This window comes from Sinocyclocheilus grahami, unplaced genomic scaffold, assembly GCF_001515645.1.
Source record: "Sinocyclocheilus grahami isolate Dianchi unplaced genomic scaffold, SAMN03320097.WGS_v1.1 scaffold863.1, whole genome shotgun sequence".
In the NCBI taxonomy this organism is placed as follows: Eukaryota; Metazoa; Chordata; class Actinopteri; order Cypriniformes; family Cyprinidae; genus Sinocyclocheilus; species Sinocyclocheilus grahami.
Genome location: NW_015506042.1, coordinates 672,633 through 696,917, shown reverse-complemented (window position 1 = coordinate 696,917; position 24,285 = coordinate 672,633). Strand labels below are relative to the sequence as shown.

Here is a 24,285-nt window from a genome sequence, read left to right as displayed (position 1 = left end):
ATAAACCAAGAAAACAAACTTACATTGCTCATGAATACACACACACATTACAAACATCCGACAGCTACAAAGTCTCCTTGTCTATTGCGCATCAATGCAGGCATTTATAAATCAGGACTCATTAGTCTATGGCTGCAGAGATTGGCTAAATAACAGAGGGGCATATACATTTAACTGAGTAGCTAATTGGGGAGGAACCAGGACTAAGCAAGTGAAGTTGTGGTGTATACGGAAAGTAAACTAAAAGAATTATAAATAATGACAAAATAAACTTCAATACAACAACAAAAATGAATCTTTAATAAAAAATGTGTTCTGTTGAAAGTTCACATAGCCTTTGTGTCTTTTCTCATGTTTTATTGGTGAGCTGTCAAGTTCTCATGTGTTGAAATAATCAGTTCATGTCTTATTCTTTTTTTGTCCTTCAAATCAGTATTTTTTTTTCTTCCTCATGTGTTGAAATAATCAGTTCATGTCTTGATCTTTTTTTGTCCTTCAAATCAGTATTTTTTGTCCCTTATGTTGTCACACTGAAGGCAACCCCTCAGTGTATGGTCATAATGCATCACCCTATAACACTGATACAAAATAAACCCACTAATCTAAATACACTCATTAAGACCTAAAATATGCTTCAACTTTTACAGAAATCATATTTCTCAATAACTGTAAGTTGCCAGAGATTCTCTTACCTCAGCTGTGAGATGTAGGGCAGACACTGAAGGAAACTCATCACTTCACTCTCTTCCTCTGAACATCCTCTCAGCTCTACTGGTTTCTTCTCTGTTTGGAGTTTCAGCACTTCCAGGAGGGCAGAGATCTTTCTCTGTGAGAGATCTATGATCCAGACATCAGCTGACTGGAAAACTGACTGGAATGCTGGAAGAAAACTCCTGCCTGTTTGAGTCTCATAGTCCTTCACATGTGAGCAAAGATCCAGCAGGAAATCATTTATTCTTTCATGATTAAAAAAGCTGTAGATGCAGAGTGATGTTAACAGTTTCAGCATCTGCTCTCTTGTCTGTTTCTCAATCTCTGCTGCTTTAATGAAGAGTTTCAGGAGAAATCTGTTTTGAACACTTTCATTCAGATTAGAGATTCTGTAACAAAATGGAAATGAGAAATGTGAATAAACAGAGATGAACAACTTATTACAGCTATAATAACTAAATAATGCAAATATTCATAATAAACAGTGTTTTCAACTCACATTGTTGTAGACACTTGAGACAGAACACCAAATTAGTCATGAATCAATAATGAATTTGCTAACTGTACAAACATTTAATACTGGAATCAGATGCAGCATAGATTAACACTAACACACAATAAGTAGCTGAGATCATTTTCTTAAAGGGATAGTTCAACCAAAAATGAAAATTCTGTCATGAATTACTCACCCTCATGTCGTTCCAAACCTGTAAAACCTTCTTTCATCTTTGGAACACAAATTATTTAGATATTTTTGATGAAATCCAAGAGCTTTCTGACCCTGCATAGACAGCAAAGGAACTACCATGTTCAAGGCCCATAAAAGTACTAAGGACATCATTAAAATAGTTCATGTGACATCAGTGGATCAACCTTAATTTTATGAAGACATGAGAATACTTTTTGTTTGCAAAAAATAAAATAAAAATAACAACATTATTCAACTATTTCTTCTCTTCCATGTCAGCGTCCGCCACCATTCACGAGAGTATCATGGCGCATGCGTGAAGCCAGCGTTCCAACGTAGAATGTCCATCTCTCTTAGTTCGTCTGTATATTCTGTTTTGAATAAGTAAGACTGGGCAAAATATTGCAAGTCATCCTCTCTGTCGAAATTTCCAGACATGTTTTATGTACAGCATGCATCTTCCTCTGCTTATAAACAAGGCACATCCAGGTTCTACGTCAGAACGCCGGCTCCTGCATCAGCAGCACCACCGCACATCGAAGACTGACACGGAAGACAAAATATTGTTGAATAAAGTCTTTTTTTTTTTTTTTTGCACACAAAAAATATTCTCGTAGCTTCATAATATTACGGTTGAACCACTGATGTCACATGGACTATTTTGACGATGTCCTTACTGCCTTTCTGGGCCTTGAAGTTGGTAGTTGCGTTGCTGTCTATGCAGGGTCAGAAAGCTCCAGGATTTCATAAAAAATATCTTAATTTGTCTTCCGAAGATGAATGAAGGTCTTACGGGTTTGGAACGACACAAGGATGAATAATTAATGACAGAATTTTCATTTTTGGGTGAACTAACCCTTTAAGATTTGCAAATATACGCTGTGCGTTAGTAATCAAACTTTTTTCTATAGTTTTCCCACAATAGACCCTATTTAATATATTAGCCATAAAGTACTCCAAATTATATTTGGCTACTTTCTCTGTTATGCTCAAGTCATTAAGGTCCCAGCAACGATTTTCTTGCTATTAAAATAAAGTATTAAAATAAAACATTATAGTCTACAGTTACATTCAGTGAAGGCCATTTCTATTATTTTGATTACACCAGACACTGAAAGAAAAAAAGGGCAAAAACTAAATTAACTAAGAAAATTTACTTTTCAGAATGTAAGTGACAAAAAGTAAAAGACACTATTTAGATCAACAGTTGTGTAATGATTATTCACCTGTTATTTTGCAAGGATTAGTGACAGTTTACTTTTACATGAATTTTTAGTGCAGTTTTTTAAATAGTTGTAGCGTATGGACCAGTCAGCCTCACCGTTTTTCATTAGATTTAACAAATACTCTGTAACACCCCTCAGTTAACAAGCTACATGAGGGTCTATGGACCCTTCCCCCGAAATGCGTCCTCTGGCCTCCATGGCAACCAAGGCTGATATCACTGGTTTTATTGCCCAAAGGAATGTGGGCAGAGAAACTCACTCATTTTCCTCATAGGAAAAACACATAATGCCCAGAGAAATGGACTGTTCTCTAATTAATTCATAGGAAAACCTTTCTTTGAATGAACACACATATCATCCAGGTCATTGTGTATGTTGTTACTGTCCTTGTATATTTTGTTTATATTGTATACTGTTTTATGCAGGCTTATGATAGAACCACTCGTTCATGTCATCTTACCTATATGTAATCCTACCATGTTTAGTATCTATGAATTCGTCTTCTGATGATCTAAACGAGAGTGAATATTATATGTATTATATGTACATAGGCAATATATTAGTGTTCTAAGAATCTTTAGTAATTTGATTCGAGTTTCATTTGCACATTACCATGCCCTCACACAAAGGGTCGTAAAACTCCCCAGTATCCAAACTCCCGCTTGAAACTTCAGCCTTTCTCATTGGACAAGCCCATCCTAAGAGGCAGGTAATTTTCTCAGACTTTAAAAAAGCCCACGCACAGTTCCGCCCAGAGAGCTTTTTCTACTAAGTCTCCAGACTGCGGTTCTGTTAGATTCTGAGACGATGACGATGTGAGCCAGCACCCCTCTAAGGACACTTTGACTTTTTATTCACCAAGATCATCTGACTCAAACTGGTTCTTTTTCATCAACCAACTTCAACAAAGATCAACTTGAGCCTTCAGATTGCATCAGGACTCTGTCAAACAGACAAGATGTGCAAGCATCAAACTTAGTCTTATTAAATGCATACATTAAGTATCATTTGCACCTTTTTACAAAGGTGTGTTTGAACTAAGAAACTGATGTTTCCTTCAGGCTGTAGATCTGCTGAATATCAAATGGTACCATAGCTTAATGTTTTATTTCTCTTCTCTTTACTGCCTAAGCTTTTATCCTTTTCCTATACCAACTGTATGCGTGTTTGTGTGTGTATGTGTATGTTAGACTAGTTTAAGTGTTTATGTAGTTAATAAAGTCTTACTTGTAACACACATGATGTTGTTCATTGTTTGCTCATAACTGGAGTCCCTAATCATGCAGATTTATGCTATATGCTCTGAGTAGTATTGTACAGTAAGAAAGTTATTTTCCCTAACCAGGAAATTAACGTTCTTAGAATTGACAGACAGTTGACCCTGAGAGGTCAAATAAATACTTACAGCGGATCTAAATATTTATAATTAATTATAACTAGTTATGATTAATTATTCCTATTTCCCCTTTGAGCTGATTCGCTACATAGTCCTTGGGTTTACACTGGACATTAAAATACTTGTGCTGAAGCTCAGTTACAGACATTATACAATACATAAAGCTGACTATAGAGACATAATATACAAAGTAGAATAGTGAATAAAGTAAATAATGTGGCGGTGTTAATTCACGTATTAAAATAATATATGTATTAAAATTTTTGTCATGATTCTGGTCTGTGTTCCCTGATTTTTATGTGGACTTTTAAGTTGCTTTCTGTCTGGTTTTTGTAGTCAGTTTTGAGTTATTTTGGCTTCCCTCTGTACTCCCTGATTGAGTCCATTTGTGTCTTGTCAGCTTGTTACCCCATGTGTATTTAAACCCCTGTGTTTCCTGTGTTCTTGGTCAGGTCTTGTCCATAGTTGGATGTTGTATTACACTACGCGAGCCTTAGTGCTCAATTACGATTTTTGCTTAGATCCGATTTTTTTTGTATAGCTGTTCACATTGTTGTTTTAAATGTGGCCAATATCAGATTTCCAGTGAGAACAGATCATGGTTCTGAACTGACCCGCATGCGCAACAGAACAATACGAACCGGGTTGCCAGGTTTTCACATCAAAATCTGCCCAATTGCTTCTCAAAACTAGTCTAAAACTGGCCCAATCACGTTCTGGGTAATATTTCGCGTTAGTGGGGTCGCTTTAACCCACGGAGTTGAAAAACAAACCCGCAGCAATGATGAAAATGTTACTAAATTTTGCGGTAAAACTGTGGACTTGGCAACACTAGCGCAACGTGCTGTCATGCGGAAGTAAACACGGAGGACATAAAGTAAACGAATATGCGTTTATTTATAGTATGATCTGCCGCAGAAGCCAGCAAAATTATGTGCAGGAAAATTAAAAATTAAGACGAGGATGTGACAGAAGAGAGCAGAGTTTTGAAACTTTTATGATACGAGCCCTTATGTTTTGCTTGTATATAGAGTTGCCACTGCAATACTTATGAGTTCTGACATGTCACTGTACTTCCACTGACTACTTTTCGCACCTGTCTTGATAGCTTTAGGTATGTAAAATCTTTGAAGTGACTCCCATGAGTGCAGAATCGTGACGAATGTTGATCTAGAGTGACGTAAAAGTCGCATGAATTCCGGTACGACTGTTCACACTGAGGTCGCACTGCAAAATATCTGACCTGTATCAGATTTAGTACCACATATGGAAGTGGCACAAATCGGAATTAAAAACATCAGATTCCATGTGGTTTGTGCTGTTCACACTGTCATGAGAAAAATAGATCTGAGTCACATGTGAGCATGTGGATTTGGGCCACATTTGCCTGCAGTGTGAAGGTAGCCTTAGGGTGTTTTCACACCTGTAGATCGATTGCTTTGTTCCGAAACAGGGATTAAAATTATTACAATGTTGCTTTTTATTCTTGGTGCGGTTTGCTTTCATATGGCAATGTTTCTATACAGACCAAATTTGTTAATACAAGTCACGCGCGAGTAAACTGTTCTCTCATTGGTCAAAGTTCCATGGTTTATTTTCCGGGATTCCACTGAGCTTTCACAGCTGTCATCCGTCAGGATGGAACAATAACAGCTTTGCGGGCTTATTGTTGGGTTTTTTGTAGCTGTCGTTATAATAATTTATCATTTTGAGCAGGAGTCCAGGATTGATTGGGAAAACATTTTTAAAATGCACCTACTACAAAGAAGAGCAATAAGACCGTGTTCACATATGTCCAAATGAACCAAGCTAAGGGGGGAAACGCGCCAGGTTCCGAAACAACAGGCCATGTGTGAAAGCACCCTTAGTGTCCTCAGTTCTGTGCCTGTTTCTTGGTTCCTGCTCCTTGTTTTTGGATTATTGTTTATTTAATAAATACTGCATTTTGATCCTACTCTCCCTTGCCTCTGAAGTTCACCAATTTAACACTTTTCACAAATTTATCCTTACTGGTTCTAATATATAATTTTTCATACACATTTGTGCGTTGAATTGTGTTGTGAATTGAGAATTTTTGCTTGCTATATAAAAAAACTGGTGAAATTTTGCAGCCTAACTGCCCAGCATTCAACACTCCAGCACCATAAAATCAGAGGCTCTTGTCAGTGTGAACCCAGCAACTCCCAACTAACTCCTTCACCACTTTAAAAAAAGCACGCCTGTAAGAAATGGCCCCAACTAGAGAAAGAACTCCATCAATAGGGATATCGCAAGCCGATCTCAAAGATCGGGATCGGGGCCGATTAAGCATTTTTTAACTGATTGGTATCGGCTCTCCTAAGCCCGACTCTTATTTTACATCAGCTGTCATGCAGTAGGTAGCGGTATGCACTTTTAAATGGGTTTGCCAACCACCATTAAAAGGAAAAGAAGATGCTCAAATGTGCATGTGTGTGATGCACTAGAACCAGTGAAGTCCGTTCAAGTGTGTCACACGCATTTGAGGTTCCTGGTTTTCAACTTTAGGCAGATAATCCAAGGCAAATGGGTCCAAAGATGGTACATCCCAACGCTCACAAGGAGAATCATTGGTTAAGACAAAGGGGGGTGATTCTCCACCCAGGACATTGAGGCAAATCAGGAATCCCTTTTGACCTTTTCCTCACAGGACTGATAGCCTAACCACTCTCTGAATGGCACAGAGACTGCGTTTTCATGGGCAACGCTAGACCATTTTAAGGGGGGCCTTAGCCCCCTACATTTCTACTCAGCCCCCCTAAAAATTTTGCGATTAGCTCAATAAATTGTACACGGGTTTGTGATCGCTTCAGTCCCCTTTAAATTTCATATGAAAATGGCGGCAAACTTCGGCTCATCCCCGTCTTTCAGCGTGTTCTTCAATCAGCAGGCCTTGGCGGCACAGAGCGAGAAACAGAGGACAAGGTGTGTTTATCGATAGATTGTTGTAATATCTGCATCTGTGCAGTTCTTTGTCATAAATACAGTTTTCAAAATGTCATGGGGAGCAATTGGTTTCCCATCTACTGTAAAGTTTTTGCTTCGTTCACCACTCATCACACCACAGCTGTTTCCTCCAGTGAAAATGTAGCCCTTTATGAATGCATACTTTATAAAATGATCATGTTGATATTTTCATTAGATTTTTTTTTAAATGCAACTTTCAATATAAAACATAGCCTATTACAGTGTTTGTGGCATTAACTACCATACAGTCATGCACATAAATTATTAAAGACAGTGACAGACAGTACTTGAGCTAAAGAAAGAGGTTTGTTCTAGAAATGCAAACAGTAAAAATGTATGTTTGTATAGAAAACAGGTGTGTGTGAGAGCAGGAAGACTTGCATTTGGCTTATTCATTACTCAAATGTTATACCCATCTATGCAATACAGTATGCAATACAGTGGAATACTGCAATAAGTTTAGTATATCACCCTACCCTATTAGTCAAACATTATTATAATTTTTTTCTTTTATTTATTATTATTTTTTATTATTAAGTCAAGTCAAGTCACCTTTATTTATATAGCGCTTTTAACCATACAGATTGTGTCAAAGCAACTGAACAGCATTAATTAGGAAAATAGTGTGTCAATAATGCAAAATGACAATAGTAAACACTCATTTTTCAGTTAAAGACAGTTCATCATTGAATTCAGTGATGTCATCATCCAGCTCAGTTTAGTTTAAATAGTATCTTTGCAATCATTTGCAATCAAGTCAACGATATCGCTGGAAATGAAGTGTCCCCAACTAAGCAAGCCAGAGGCGACAGCGGCAAGGAACCAAAACTCCATCGGTGACAGAATGGAGAAAAAACCTTGGGAGAAACCAGGCTCAGTTGGGGGGCCAGTTCTCCTCTGACCAAACCAAACCAGCAGTTCAATTTCAGGCTGCAGCAAAGTCACATTGTGCAGAGGACTCATCTCGTTCCTGTGGTCTTGTCCCGGTGGTCGTCTGAGACAAGGTCTTTACAGGGGATCTGTATCTGGGGCTCATCATTATTATACCCTCATTGGGGGCTGAGCCCCCCTAAAATGAAAATCCTAGAATTGCCCGTGCGTTTACATATCAAAACTCATCAGTTCATCCCAAAATGATGCAAAGAAGGACTCATAACCAAATATCATTCCATTGCATAATTCTACAGTTTATGTCATATCTGTAACCTACATGTTTGACTATTATGCCTTAATTAAAGATGATTAATGAATAATGTGATGTTTGGTATGTGAGTGAATGGTAATTCATTTACCAAATGTTGATAATCAATTCTTGGTAAAACTTATCTTCTCATTGTAGAAACTGTGACTGAATTGTACTCTGCAAGAGCGGGACAATTAGGAACAATGTGGCTGAAATGATGGCGTGATTTATGTGAGGGGAAGAAAACAAAGCTATGCCCCAACCTAAAGACAATGTCTAATTGGTCAGAAGCTCTTTGAAGAGTTGGTTAAACAGCAGAGTCTAAAACTCGTATCACAAACTGTTGTTCTTCTAGACCAGGCATGGACAAACTTTGTCCTGGAGGGCCACTTTCCTGCAGAGCTTAGCTCCAACCCTGATAAAACTCACCTACCTGTAACCTTTAAGTAATCCTGAAGACAATGATTAGCTTGTTCTGGTGTGTTTGATCAGGGTTGGAGCTAAACTCTGCAGGACAATGGTGCTCCAGGACCGAGTCTGCCCATGCCTGTTCTAGACTGTTCTGCAAGTCAGTTCTAGATCTACAATCATGAAGGAACAAGCAATCTAGTCATACTTTTCTTTTCTCTCTCTTTTCTTTTCTGTTGAGTGTTTCTTATTCTTAGTTTTGCCATGAAGCTGTAGGGTCCGATTCTTTAGTTTTTGCCCTCCTTAAACTTCAACCCACCTACGAGACTCTGCTTGATTTTGATTTTGATACGTGATTCTGCTTGAAGGTGACTTTTATTTTCATCAGTCAACGCTCATCGTGGCTGGCTTTCCAAGATGTCACTCCAGACATGAACAGACCTGTAACCAATGAGCACACCAGGGAAACCCCTTTCAGCTTACCACAGGGAATCCCTGCAAAGATGCAACCCACTCTATGCAAGAACAAACTTCTAGATCATAGCTGAACTGGTGCATTTAATATAAAGTTTCATAGCCTCATTAAAAACTCAATGCGATGGTTAAATTAATGATTGATGGTTTGTTCAGATCTAAAGGCGTCTGCACATTTTCAAAGTACACTCAACCATGGATGAGTGTGGATGGACAAGTTTGACATGCGCAGTACCACCTACTTGACTCTTTCAGCATTCACCTCGCGCCTGCGCTGTTGAACGTGTGGTCACAAAAATTGCACATGAACAGTGTGGGCGGACATCTGCGGAAACTTCTGATGACTAAAATTGCTTCATGAGGGCAGTGACCTTCTCGGAATGCAGATGGCCGAAATATACTTTGGGCTTAAGAAACTGCACTTAAATCAGATCAGGTGTAGTAAACGGTCAGAATGCATCATTCAAAATAGAACCCCTAATCTAACAACACTCATTAACACCTGAAAACATGTTCCAATTTATACAGAAATCATTTTTCACAATAACTGTAAATTTCCAGAGATTATCTTACCTCAGCTGTGAGATGTAGGGCAGACACTGAAGGAAACTCATCATTTCACTCTCTTCCTCTGAACATCCGCTCAGCTCTACTGGTTTCTTCCCTGTTTGGAGTTTCAGCACTTCCAGGAGGACGGAGCTCTTTCTCTGTGAGAGATCTATGATCCAGACATCAGGTGACTGGAAAACTGACTGTAATGCTGGAAGAAAACTCCTGCCTGTTTGAGTCTCGTAGTTCTTCACATGTGAGCAAAGATCCAGCAGGAAATCAATCTGTTTAATTATGTCAGTCATTTCATAAGGAAAAGAGCTGTAGCTACAGACTGATGATAACAGTTTCAGCATCTGCTCTCCTGTCTGTGTCTCAATCTCTGCTGCTTTAATGAAGAGTTTCAGAAGAAATCTGTTTTGAAAACTTTCATGCAGATTAAAGAATCTGTAACAAAATGGAAAGAAGAAATGTGAATAAATAGAGATATCATTTTTTTTTAATTACCTCACATTTCACCTAACATAGTTGTAGACACTTGATATAGACCATCAAATTAAACCTGGAATGTCAATTATGAATTACAATGAATAATTAACCCTGATAACTGTTGAGACATTTAATATTGGAATCAGATGCAGTATAAAGGCTGTGACACACCAAACAAACATCAAAAAACTGAACTAGCTGTCACAAAAGCCAACTGTGTTGTCGACGTGTTGTACCTTGGCTAATAATTTGTGCTTGAACACACTACAACTACAGCCAAGGGCCAAAGCAGGTAAATTTTCTGTCTGCGTGACAGAAAATAATTGTTTATAAACCCTTTTAGTGTCGACATCACAATTAAGTCACAGCGCTAGCTGGAGGCAAAACAAAGGGAAAACTAGAGGCGGCCAAAAGAGAAAGAGCGCATTTAGGCCACGCCCACACCGGGGGGGAAAACAATCCAATGTTCTCCATTGACTTTCAATTGCGGGAAGCTGCCTCCTTGTCATTTCTGACTTAAAACAAAAAACAGAGCAATGCCTAAAAGCTGCTATGGAACAAGGTGTACAGTAAACAAGCTAAAAAACCCAGAACTATGTTTTATAAGCTGTTTTTTAAAGTTTTTCTTGTGAAAAGGTCTTTTTTTTTGGCCAATGAAGCTTTTAGCAATTATTAAAAATGCATCTGATCACTCTACACAATAATCTAGAAACAATGTGAATGAACACCACAAGAGCTTAAGCAGCAAACTTTGCGAAACATAATTTGTGTCACTGCCAAAACTTTTGGCCACAACTGTATATCATCAGTCTATATTCATTATTCAAAAAAGGGAAACTGAAACTAACACTGCATATATACAAGCCGTTAACAAAGCAGCACATGCTTACCATTTTGAGTATGAATGGCCATAGAATGTCCTTACTTGCCCCCATATCTGTTTTATAATTATTTGAAATTAAAAAAAAAAAAATCTTAAAGGGTTAGTTCACCCAAAAATGAAAATTTTCTTTGGAACAGAAATTAAGATATTTTGGATTAAATCTAAGAGCTTTCTGACTCTGCATAGATGGCAACGGAGCTACCACGTTCAAGGCCCAGAAAACTAGCAGGGACATCGTTAAAATAGTCCACGAGACAGTGGTTCAACCTTAATTTTATGAAGCCATGAGAATACTTTGTGTGCAAAGAAAACAAAAATAATGACTTTATTCAACAATTTCTTCTCTTCCGTGTCAGTCTTCGACGTGCGTTCATGAGAGTACCACTGCTTTACAGTACCTACAGAAAACTTTGGTATCGTCCCAAGTCACATGCTGTATCCAGCCCTTAATGCCATCTTCACGTTCCTACTCTTTAGTGTATTTTTTCCATATTTTGACCATTTACCAGCTCCAAGAGGCGTGGTGTCATTCACAGGTGACTACTGTCTGAGTGAAATCAGAATGGATGCAGGCGGGTAAATGCAGAGCTTCATTACAATGTCGGAAATTAATTAATTTTTAGTTACAAATATAAAAATCTCAAATAAACATGTCAAGACATTCCTAACAAGCTTTTAAACATTGTAAAATGCACACGTAGATGACAATTTTTTATTATTATTTTCTAGCAAACAATCCTTGCCCTGAGTAGGCCTATCCACTTAAAGCACTCCACTTCTATCCCTCACAGCCTCGCTTTCATTCCTGTCAAAAATTAAATATGCCACTACCCTGAGGTCTATTGAATAATGTTACATGCCCTGAAATGTTCGACTTGCATATATTTGAAATAATTTTCCTAAACTTAGTAAGTATGCAATGCTGGTCATTAGTGATCAAAGCTTTTTATATAGGTCTTACACAATAAAGACTCACACAACATTCAACATATTTATACATATTATAGCCTACAACATATTATACATTATAGAACTGTGCAGTAAAACTCGATTTAATGGAGCTCTACATTTCTCATTTTCAATTATAGAGATAACATGGGAAATGTGCCATGCTTTAAGGCGGGCGTACACGGTGCGATTCTGAAAATCGGAACGTCGTGAGCCCAAGCACATGTCACAATTGAGTTTATCCGAAAATCGTAAGGAGGCAGTCACACACACGACACAAATTAACTGCGATTTTACAAACTCTGTGGTAAGCATTATGTTTCGCTCCATTCATAAAAATATGGATTCTGAGGACGAAATAGTTTTCTCCGTGGCAGCTATGGCTTGTGACGTCCAAAAAAAGAAACGAAGATGAAGGACATGGCAAAGAGAATGGCTGAAAAGCAGAGAAAAGCATGGACTTTATGTTCTTCATAAACAACTCGAGGCGAGTAGGCTATTTCTGAATTTCTGCTCTTTTTGCCGGAAATATAACAGGCATGTTCATTCATAAAGCTGAATGGTAAATTTGGTACAATTCGGAATAACAAATAAAAAATAGAGCTGTATAATTAAACAAATTACTATAAAGACTATTTATATACAAAATATGTGTTTTTTGTCATCTTCTGATTGGTCAACTTCCGATGGATCACCAAATCGTCTCGTTCAACCGCACATATGCCACAAATTTAAACCGACAGCATCCAATTTTTTTTTTGACATGTTTGAAAATTATCGGGAGGACGGGAGGTGCTTGTAACGTTCTCGAATCGGCCCGTAATTCTTCTCACACGGTACGAGCCGGAACTTTGACACTTTTATTGTACTTAAATATGAAGCATAACAAGTGCTTCAAGTGCTTCAATTCTTTGATTGTTACAATATGCAAAGTAGAAAAGTGAATAAAGTAAAGGATATGGTGGTGAATTAATAACATTTCTTAAGTGACTTTATTTCTTATTGGTTGTAATATGTTATTTTCATATACATTTGTATGTTGAATTGTGTTTTTACTTAATTAAATTTTTACTTGCTATTAGGGCTGCACGATAAATCGAAATGGAACCGAGATCGCGATTCGACAGAAGCTGCGATTGTCATGCGTATCTTTCAGTGAAGCACGGTTCTGTGATCAGCAGTAAATCTCCATCCAAAGGCCAGAGGGCGCTCTCGCGCTGAAACTCCAAATATGCCTTGCAGAAGAAACCCAGAAAATGCCTATGGCTGCAGCTGAATAAACAGAAGATTCAACTGCTTTTATTGATTCAACGTAACAAATAAACACACGACTACGGCAATATACGGTTTATCTGAGTTCTTATTATAATTTATTCAAATAAAGTATATTTATAATGCAATGTCTTTATCACCGCTTAAATACTATGAAATATGTTGCGTGCCTTATTCTGTGTAAGAAGCCACATCATCTCACAGAAGGATTTATTTCAAACACTCGACTGACGTTACGAAGTGAGTTTGGAGTAAAAATATGTTATTAAATGTGGTATTTTCACATGCTTTCAGATGGAGCAGCATTTACTTCACAGAGCCGTAGTTCACTGAGAAGCTATGCAAACAGCTGTCATTATCGCGAACAATTTCTTCCATTTCATAATCGCACAATAAAAATTTTTTGCGTAACTTGTCAGTGAACTAAAGCTATGTTTAGTCAATTCTGCTCCATCTGAAAGCACGTGATGATGATTTCCTGCTGATTACAGAACCGGCATTACTATCAAAATGCGCATGACAATCGCATTTGATTAATCGTGCAGCCCTACTTGCTATTTTAAAAACTGGTACAATTGCAACCCTAAACCCTAAATTTTTACACTCCAATACAAAACATATGTAAAACTAATTCATTTTTATAACTATTCATGTTATATCAATAGCTTCCTCAAAACATTTCAAGCATGAAAAAACATCTATCATAAAAATCAGTGCTTGGGTCTCTGAGGGTTAAATCAAAAATTTAAATGTAATTTTAGGTACCTCAGCTGTGAGATGTAGGGCAGACACTGAAGAAAACTCTTCATTTCAGTCTCTTCCTCTGAACATTCGAATAACTTTACTTGTTTCTTCTCTGTTTGAAGTTTCAGCACTTCCAGGAGGGCAGAGATCTTTCTCTGTGAGAGATCTATGCTCCAGACATCAGGTGACTGGAAAACTGACTGTAATGCTGGAAGGAAACTCCTGCCTGTTTGAGTCTCATAGTTCTTCACATATGAGCAAAGATCCAGCAGGAAATCACTCTGTTTAATTCTGTATGTCCTTTCATAAGGAAAAGAGCTGTAGCTGCAGACTGATGATAACAGTTTCAGCATCTGCTCTCCTGTCTGTGTCTCAATCTCTGCTGCTTTAATGAAGAGTCTCAGAACAAACTGTGCTGCAGAAATGCCATTCCAAAGGTAAAACCTGTTACCAAATTAAAAATAAGTATAAACAGACATATCACAGAACTCTGACAACGATAAAAACTCTATTTGTGTTTGTATGAGGTACCTCAGCTGTGAGATGTAGGGCAGACACTGAAGTAAACTCATCACTTCACTCTCTTCCTCTGAACATCCGCTCAGCTCTACTGGTTTCTTCTCTGTTTGAAGTTTCAGCACTTCCAGGAGGACGGAGCTCTTTCTCTGTGAGACATCTATGATCCAGACATCAGGTGCTGACTGGAAAACTGACTGTAATGCTGGAAGGAAACTCCTGCCTGTTTGAGTCTCATAGTTCTTCACATATGAGCAAAGATCCAGCAGGAAATCACTCTGTTTAATTCTGTATGTCCTTTCATAAGGAAAAGAGCTGTAGCTGCAGACTGATGATAACAGTTTCAGCATCTGCTCTCCTGTCTGTGTCTCAATCTCTGCTGCTTTAATGAAGAGTCTCAGAACAAACTGTGCTGCAGAAATGCCATTCCAAAGGTAAAACCTGTTACCAAATTAAAAATAAGTATAAACAGACATATCACAGAACTCTGACAATGATAAAAACTCTATTTGTGTTTGTATGAGGTACCTCAGCTGTGAGATGTAGGGCAGACACTGAAGTAAACTCATCACTTCACTCTCTTCCTCTGAACTTCCTCTCAGCTCTACTGGTTTCTTCTCTGTTTGGAGTTTCAGCACTTCCAGGAGGGCAGAGATCTTTCTCTGTGAAAGATCTATGATCCAGACATCAGGTGCTGACTGGAAAACTGACTGTAGTGCTGGAAGAAAACTCCTGCTTGTTTGAGTCTCATAGTTCTTCACATGTGAGTAAAAAATTAGCAGGAAATCACTCCATTCAATACTGAAAGTCCATCTGTAAGGAAAAAAGCTGTAAATGCAGCCAGATGTTAACAGTTTCAGCATCTGCTCTCCTGTCTGTGTCTCAATCTCTGCTGCTTTAATGAAGAGACTCAGAAGAAGCCTTTTTTGAACACTTTCACTCAGATTAGAGATTCTGTAACAAAATGGAAATGAGAAATGTGAATAAGTAGAGATATCACAGAACTTATTATAGCTATTATGTGACTAATGCTAATTAAATTGTAGTGTTTTCTGTTTTCAGCTCACATTGCTGTAGACACTTGAGACCGTGCATCAAATTAGTTATGAAATGTCAATAATGAATTTATCTCTGATAACTGTACAAACATTTAATATTGGAATCAGATACAATATAGATTAAACACTCAACGCAAGCCTTGTTCTTACAAGTTAAAGTTTAGGATTCATGAGACCCAGCATAACAGAATTGCAACAACTGAATAAGGTTATTAAATAATAGGCTGCTGAATTGTTGCCTAGCTGCCTCATCAGGCAATAACTTTCCAGGCAGCATTTGCGCACAAAGGCACCTCGTGAAATTGATTTTGGACATGCTTCTGAGGCAGTGTAACGGTTTAATGATCTACAACAAAATAGAATGAGCTTTGGTGATAAATAAGCAAATATTTAATTACTATAATACTGATTTCCCGCTAGAAATAACATCAAAAGTGCAAAAAGTTGGTCAGAAGCATACATTTACACACACTAACCACCAAACACAACCTTCAGATGCCATCTTCATTTTTTTTTATCTCAACCATCATGGAATGGAACACACAGGATTGTGGGATATCAAAGGCAGCGAAGGATACATCTATGCTACCTTCAAAAATTGATCAGATGAAGGCATCTCAGGAGACAGGAAGTGAAGCTTCCTAACTTGGAATACATCCTCCAAAGACAGCATTTTTCAGCTTTCAGATGCAGCAGCCGAATGAGCTGGCATAAACCAGCAACATAAGATTGTGCACATAAATATATTGGCTCATTTAGAATCGAAGTGACTTTTAGGCACGTCCGAAAGTGAGTTTTGATTGAATAACTTGTAAATCTGTGCTGGCTTGACCCGCAAACTATTTCAGGCAAACTATTTTGGTGAACTGCTTCATCCAGTTCACTAAAAAAGAACCAGTTCAAAAGAATTTGTTCGCGAACCGGACATTAGTCCGGACCATTTGCCTGAGGCTATGGATTACAGGTAAAAATGTTGTAAATAATGTTCAGTTTCTTGATATATATATATGAATATCAGTGCTTGGGTCTCTGAGGGTTAAATCAACAATCAAAAGCATGCAAGTTCAGGTACCTCAGCTGTGAGATGTAGGGCAGACACTGAAGGAAACTCATCACTTCTCTCTCTTCCTCTGAACATCCTCTCAGCTCTACTGGTTTCTTCTCTGTTTGGAGTTTCAGCACTTCCAGGAGGATTGAGGTCTTTCTCTGTGAGAGATCTATGATCCAGACATCAGGTGCTGACTGGAAAACTGACTGTAATGCTGGAAGGAAACTTCTGCCTGTTTGAGTCTCATAGTTGTTTACATGCGAGTAAAGATCCAGAAGTATATTGAGTGGTTCGTGGTTGCAATTGTATCTCTGATCAAAAAAGCTGCAACCGCATTGAGATGCTTTATGGAAGAATTCTAGAAAGAATGTGGTTTGCGCCAGTGGTTCTTTACAAATATTTAACCTGCAACACAGAAATCTAAAATTATGCCTTGATGATCTACTTTAGAGGTTCAGTACTATGTCTACCATACAATGTTCATTTCTAGGGATATATGGATGTTAAGTGCAGCCCTTCAATAGAGTAACTGACAGATATGACCAAAAAAAAAATCTTAAAAATAGATTTGTATCGTGCCTATACACCACTTAGCTGTTCTAAATGACTTTGACTACATTACTTTTTATTATTATTTTATTATTGCTTTAATATATTATTTAAATGGCAAATTACTTCACTATAAATCACACTTTTCATACTATTTTTAACTTTGTCTTTTTAGCAGTGATGTCAGTCTTTCCGCAGAGTAAAAATCTCTCTAAATTCACAGCTAGAATTATTAAAAACACACACACGCACAAAATCTCATCTCTATTACCTTATATTTGGCGAGCAGCTGAGCATCATGTTCATTCCCACATCAGCTATGGTACAGTCTTCCAGATTCAGATAAACCTCTTTATCTCTGGATTGAGCGATCACATAAGACAAAGCACAACACTGATGAGGATCAAGATCCACTTCTGGTTCAAGCTGATGGTCCATCTTCTCCAGGAACATTAAGCAGGCTTTAGGAGACTGGAGTTCATACAAGCACTGACACACATAGAGAAGATCAAACTCTTCACTGTCACTCTGAGGCTGGAGAAAAGTGTCCAAAAGTTTCTCAATGAACCAATCAGAAGTTTTCTTTGTCTGATCCTCTGGGAAGAGACACTTGAGGAGTCTGATGTTGTGTTCACTCAGAAGTCCACATAAGAAAGGAAGAACATGTCTCATGTGTTTATGCTCTTCAGTCTGACAGAGCTGTAGGATTTTTTCAATTTCATCTGGATGTCCAAGAAGCCACAAAGCTGAAAAGAATTCCTGCATTGTGTTGTGGAGAAACGCACAGTATGTCATTGCAGATGTTGGCGAGTCTCTTATTGTGATCATTTTGAGAAAAGCGTGACAAATGTCTGTCTCATCACAGCTAATAACGTTTAGGGTTTTCTGCATAGTTGCATTGAATGCGTTTTCCATCAAGTAATAGACCTGATCTTTGATGTCTTTCAGGTATTTATCTATTTGCTTAATTGGTTTCTTCACAGCAGCACGGAAAATGTGGATGTACATCTCTGTAACTGTGTGTGGATGGTCGAATACTGTGCCATTTTTAAATTGCATCAAGTCAACAATCATGGATGCATACAATGGAACATGACTGAGACTGAACAACTCTTGATTTTTCAAAACAACTTCTAGAAGAACAGGATCATGACCCAACATAGTATGGTAGTATGTGCTGATAGACTCTTTACTGTACCCTTGGACATACACTTTCTGTGTCGGCCAGTTGCAGAAAAGTGGATCATATTCCACCTCTGATCTGCATGTTATCACAATCTTGGCATCGGGCAGGAGCTCGTGGTTCATGATCTTCCACAAGATGGAATGTTTTCCAAAATCCATCACTCCATCCAATATAAGAACAACATTCTCTGAGTTTTCTTCAATATCTTTAAAAACATCCATTCTGTCATTTTCCATGGGTTTTAAATACACATCAAACAAAATAGACTGCAAACTGGCAATATTAGAACTGTGGGCCAAAACACTTTCATCAAAGTAAAACATGTAGTCGATTTCTCTGCCATCTTTCTCTGCCCAAATACGCAACATTTCCTGGACAACTGTAGTCTTTCCTACTCCAGGTTTGCCAATGACGAGGATGTTCTTGTCCTGCCATTTCAGGAGATCCTCAGGTGATAGTGCTTGTTCCTCATTAGGAATGTAAGCTCTCAGCTTCTTGGGTCGTAGCTTTTTGCATTTTTTGTTTTTTGATTTTATTTCGCATTGAGGAGTTTTCACCACAGAGTCTCTCTCTAAAACAAGAGGTATGAAACTGAAGTTTCCTTGTACCTTGTCATCCAGATATTTACAGCTATGTTCCCGTTGGTCCTTCAGGATACTTTTTGCTTTCATCTTGAGCTGTGTCTGGTAGCTTTTACAGGGCTTTGCACCTATAATAGCAGCAAAAGCATTAAAAATTGTATTGGAAATGTGTTAATTTCACCAAAATATTCTTTCATTTTTCTACTCACCAAATAAATAGCTGGGCTCTGTATCTTCCACTCTGAAGGAAAAACAGCTGATCCAGTAGTGTAAACCAGGATCTAATGTCCTCTTCTTAGTGACATCCAGAATCCTGAGTAATTCATAACTGGCCATTTCACCTTTGTTAATGACCCAATCTAATATACATCTGGCTTTATCAAACTCTGTCCTCTCAGCTTTGAGAGCATCGACCTCATAGTCATTGAAAACATTCTGCTGATAAAGATTCTCAATGATCAGAGGAAAGTTCTTCATATGAGTCACCAGTTTTTTCCTGGCGTTTCTGAGGTACTCAGTGGCAGATTGCTGTGCACACGCCATGTTGCAGGCATTTCAAACCTGAAGACATAAGTTTAAGCATATTAGCATAATACATTTTCAAAATATTTATTTCACATTTATTATTTTTACACTATTTCCTAATGTGAACAAAAGAAAAAGCAGCAGAGAAAAAGACAGCCTGAACCCATCATACAGAGGTACAAAGACTAAACATAATGAATAAAGATGCGTATCTGATATATCTGCATGATTATTCATCATAATACTCGCGAGGACAACTCAATAAAAAATACGTGCTTTCTTGCCATTGGGCTACTTTTGGTTACAGGGCGCATCTAATCGCATTAACTCATATTCAAACTCATATTCACAACTCGGGTAAATAACACTTCTTTGAAAAAGAAACACTGTTTCCGATCGCAGTCTGGCCAGCCGCAAAGTCGAACAGCATGGTCAATCTAGCCGCCAAGTTATTTCGACGGTGGCGCATAAACAGACTTGTTAAGTCTGAGGTCACGGGTCACCGCTTCTGGGTCCAAACCCTCTATCAGATGCAAACTTGTGAAACTGTATAATGATCCGTTGAATGAAATTTGACGCATTACCTAGTTACTTTGTTTCGTGTTTTATGGTATTTTTTGTTATATATTTTATATTCTTTACTGTCTTCTTGTTATTTATATTATTTATGCTGTCATCCACAGGTGCTAGAATGCTTTTGTCACGAATCCGTGGTCTTCTGTCTGCTCGCCACCAGTGGTCGCCTTCTGATTATATTGACTCTTACACTACACAGACTTCCACATGTCACCACGGACTACATTTCCCATGCTCCATTTCACTGATTACGTTTACACCTGCAGCCAATTACACACACTATAAAAATCAGTCTCAAACAAGCATTCAACGCCGAGTATTGTCTGCATTTATCACTCTCCTAGTGGTGCACTTTATCGAGCCAGTGTTCTGTCTGAGTTTAGTCTAGTTCTAGTCCTGTTTCGTAACATCTAGTTTTGCCTGATTGTCTGCTCCTGATAACCTGCCTGTCTTGGATTTCTCTCTCGTCTTGTTGTTTGGATTCTGTTCGCACCTTGCCTGGATTATTATGTCTGTGAATTACTCGCTTGTCTCATCCTTTGGATTATGTTTGCCGACACCGTTGATCGACCTACGCCCGTTTATTGGATTACTCTTCTATCTTGCCCTCTAAATACCTGTTTGCCATTGTCCGACCCTTGCCTGTTTTGACTATGTTTAAGATTAAAGCTTTACAGATGGATCCGCATGTCTCTCGTCTCGTTCGCCCTGTTACAGATTTAAATTAGATATTGATTACTCTCTTGTGATTTCTGTAAAGGTGAAAAGGAAACTTTTTCATTTATTTTTTCATTGTATACAGTCGTGGTCAGAATTATTGGCACCCTTGGTAAATATGATCAAAGAAGGCTGTGAAAATAAACTTGCATTGTTAATCATTTTGATCTTTTATGTAAAAAAGTTCACATAAATCTAACCTTTCATTGGAGAATAAGAATTTAAAATGGGGGGAAATGTCATTATGACAAATGTTTTTCTCTAATACACATTGGACACAATTAACGGCACCCTTTTATTTAATGCTTTTTGAAACCTCCATTAGGCAATAATAACAGCTCTGAGTTTTCTCCTATAATGTCTGATGAGGTTAGAGAGCACCTGACAAGAGATCAGAGACAATTCCTTCATCCAGAATCTCTCCAGACCCTTCAGATTCCCAGCTCCATGATGGTGCTTCTCCTCTTCAGTTCACCACACTCATTTTCTATAGGGTTCAGGTCAGGGAACTGGAATGGCCATAGCAAAAGCTTGGTTTTGTGCCCAGTGACCCACTTTTGTGTTGTTTTTAAGGTTTGTTTTTGGATTATTGTCCGGTTGGAAGATCCAAACATGGCCCATTATAAGATTTCTAACAGAATCAGTCACTTTTTGATTTTTTATCTGTTGGTATTTGATAGAATCAAAGATGTCATGTATCTAAACAAGATGTCCAGGACCTCCAGCAGAAATATAGGCCCACAACATTAAAAATACAGCAGTATATTTCATTGTACACATGGAGTACTTTTTATCCCTGTGTACACCAAACCCATCTTGAGTGTTTGTTGCTAAAAAGCAAATTTTTTTGTTACATCTGACCGTAGAAGCCAGTCCCATTTGAAGTTCCAGTCGGGTCTGACAACAGAATATGCTGGAGATTGTTTTTGGATGAGAGCATTTTCTTTTCTTGATTTTTTTCTTGAAACCCTCCCAAACAACATGTGGTGTAGGTGCTGTTTGATTTTATTTTATTTTTTTTAAGGATTTCTGTCCCTGAGACTCAACTATTTTCTGCAATTCTTTAGCTGTGGTCCTTGGAGAGTCTTTAGCCACTCAAACGCTCCTCCTCACCGTGCATTAGGCATATAGACACTATGCTTAAAATTGTAAATAAAAATGGGAATATTTTCACAGAAATTGTACATAATTTCTAGGGGTGCCAATAATTGTGTCCAACATGTATTTGAGAAAAGCATTTATTTCATAATGAGATTTTCCCCCATTTTCAATTGTTTTAGTTCAATGAAAGGTTAGATATGTGTGATTTTTTTTAAATAAAAGATCAAAATGATTAACAATGCAGATTTATTTTCACAGCCTTCTTTGATCATATTTACCAAGGCTGCCAATCATTCTGACCACGACTGTACACACAAAAATATTTTGGATTGATGTGGAGCTTTTTATTAAGAAGCAACTGTTGTTAATCTTTTTCTTTTTACATCTGAATATTTCTCATGGTATTGTTCTGATCTATGGCATTAAAAAAAAGAGAGAACTGACCTGAATCCTACGCCAGCGAATGCGATTGTTTCCCGCCACAACCCAGTTTAATTGGAAAATGATACATCACAGTCCGTCAATGTCTGATGTTGAATTCCTAAATAAAGGCCCTCCAATACTCACATATATGAAGAGTTCAGATGCAAAAGCCTCTAAGAGCCATATTAAATTTTCTTATTATCAGGCTCTTATGTTTAGGTTCAGTAATTTTACTTTAATGGCAATGTATAGGTCCTTTTCTATGCCATTAAAGTCAAATAAATGAACATAAATATAGGATGTTGACAAAAATTATCATTTTAGATTAAAATTTCAGACAGCACTTAGAGGCTTTTGCATCTGAACTCTTTAGACACTACCGGTCAAACGTTTGGGATCAGAACGATTTTTAATGTTTTTTTAAAGGAGTTTCTTATGCTAATCAAGGCTGCATTTATTTGATCAAAAATACAGGAAAAAACGTAAAATTGTGAAATATTATTATGATGTAAAATAATGTTTTTCTATTTTAATATACATTAAAATGTAATTTATTCCTGTGATGCAAAGCTGAATTTTCAGCAGCATTACTCCAGTCTTCAGTGTCACATGATCTTCAGAAATCATTCAAATATGCTGATTTATTATCAATGCTGGAAACTATTGTGCAGCTTAATTTTTTTTTGGAACCTGTGATACTTTTTTTTCAGGATTCTTTGATGAATAAAAAGTAAAAAAAGAAGAGCATTTATTTAAAATAGAAATATTTTCTAACAATATACACTACCGTTCAAAAGTTTGGGGTCAGTAAATTTTTATTTTCTTTTTTTGAAAGAAATTAAAACTTTTATTCAGCAAGGATGTGTTAAATTGTTAAGTGATAGCAAAGATTTATATTGTTGGAAAAGATTTAAATTTTGAATAAATACTGTTCTTTTTTTACTTTTTATTCATCAAAGAATCCTAAAAAAAGTATGCAGTTTCCAAAAAATATATTTGGCAGCACAACTGTTGCCAACATATATATATATATATATATGCCGTGTCTGTACACTTAAAAAAACCTATAAAAATTTAAATCCTAGATTGCACAGACCAGTTTCACCTCAGTTTGAGATGTTGTGGGCTGAATACAAAACAAAATCGAAACCTAAACCAAAGAGAAAATTATCTTCAAAACTGTTCATAACTACAGTGAAAGTTTGTGATTTCTACAGTAACGTTAGTTCATTTTTCAAGTTGAATGATTCGCGAAATTAATTCGATAAACATCATTCCCAATTGGGATCTGGTAGAAGAATAGACGGAGACGATGGGTTAAATGCCTACATTAAAGTGCGCCAATACAATAAAGTATACGTACAAATAAACCACTAACATTCATTAATAAAACACAAGATGCGTTCTATGTACATTACCATTAAAATGTCAAACTGTTAACAAGTTGGACTGGACAAAAACTTACCTACCATTCACTTCGACAGCAACTTCCGGGAAGTAGGGCTCGCCTTGCTGCATTCAAAGAGAAGACCAAGAGGCGAAACTCAGTAGAACGTTCCATTGCGACAGCGGCCCAGCTATCTTCTTCTTCTTTTGTTTTTTAATGGCGGTTGGCAAACAGCTTTCGGGTGCATTACCGCCACCCACTGATCTGGAGTGTGGACTCAGTAGAGCTGTAATCGGGCCTTAAAAGTTAGGCCCGACAGAGCCCGAGCCCGACAGAATGCGGCCCGAGCCCGACAAGTACATTTTGATTGACAGCTTTTTAAAAGCCCGAACCCGTTTACAGCCCGACATTATTAAAATGTGCGCACGCACACAGCTCTTTTGCCTTTTGTCAAGAATGAGTCATTTATACATGTTTTAACATAATTTATTCATGACCAATGTAGGCTATAGGCCACTTGGAAGTTGGAACAAAGAAATAAAATAAGTCCACGCACTCGCTCGCTCACAGCAGCGGCAGTTTAGCGCGCTGATGCCCTAACGTCACTTTACAGCGAGGGACAACCCTCTGTCACTCTCCTTCGCTGATCGGCGCCCAGCTAT

General features: G+C 37.7%; 1 protein-coding gene across 1 annotated transcript; it reads right to left on the bottom strand.

Annotated features, from left to right (window-relative positions):
• Nucleotides 1-487: 487 nt before the first annotated feature.
• On the bottom strand, nucleotides 488-23,771 carry LOC107563258 (uncharacterized). Its single transcript, XM_016248076.1, has 10 exons — nucleotides 23,702-23,771; nucleotides 19,104-19,455; nucleotides 17,399-19,022; nucleotides 16,603-16,983; nucleotides 15,001-15,426; nucleotides 14,488-14,913; nucleotides 13,978-14,400; nucleotides 9,645-10,067; nucleotides 693-1,100; nucleotides 488-578 (listed from the first exon to the last, which is right to left on the bottom strand). Exons 2-10 carry the CDS (start codon nucleotides 19,435-19,437, stop codon nucleotides 566-568), a joined length of 4,458 nt encoding a protein of 1,485 aa, XP_016103562.1. The 5' UTR covers nucleotides 19,438-19,455; nucleotides 23,702-23,771; the 3' UTR covers nucleotides 488-565.
• Nucleotides 23,772-24,285: the final 514 nt, after the last annotated feature.

Bases quoted from the DNA above. Each gene is read 5' to 3' on its own strand.
- LOC107563258 (XM_016248076.1), bottom strand. From the start codon at position 19,437: ATGGCGTGTGCACAGCAATCTGCCACTGAGTACCTCAGAAACGCCAGG. The intron at 19,023-19,103 runs GTGAGTAGAAAA...CTGCTATTATAG, and splicing joins AGAGCCCAGCTATTTATTTG to GTGCAAAGCCCTGTAAAAGC. The intron at 1,101-9,644 runs GTAAGATAATCT...ATTTTGTTACAG, and splicing joins CCCTACATCTCACAGCTGAG to AATCTCTAATCTGAATGAAA.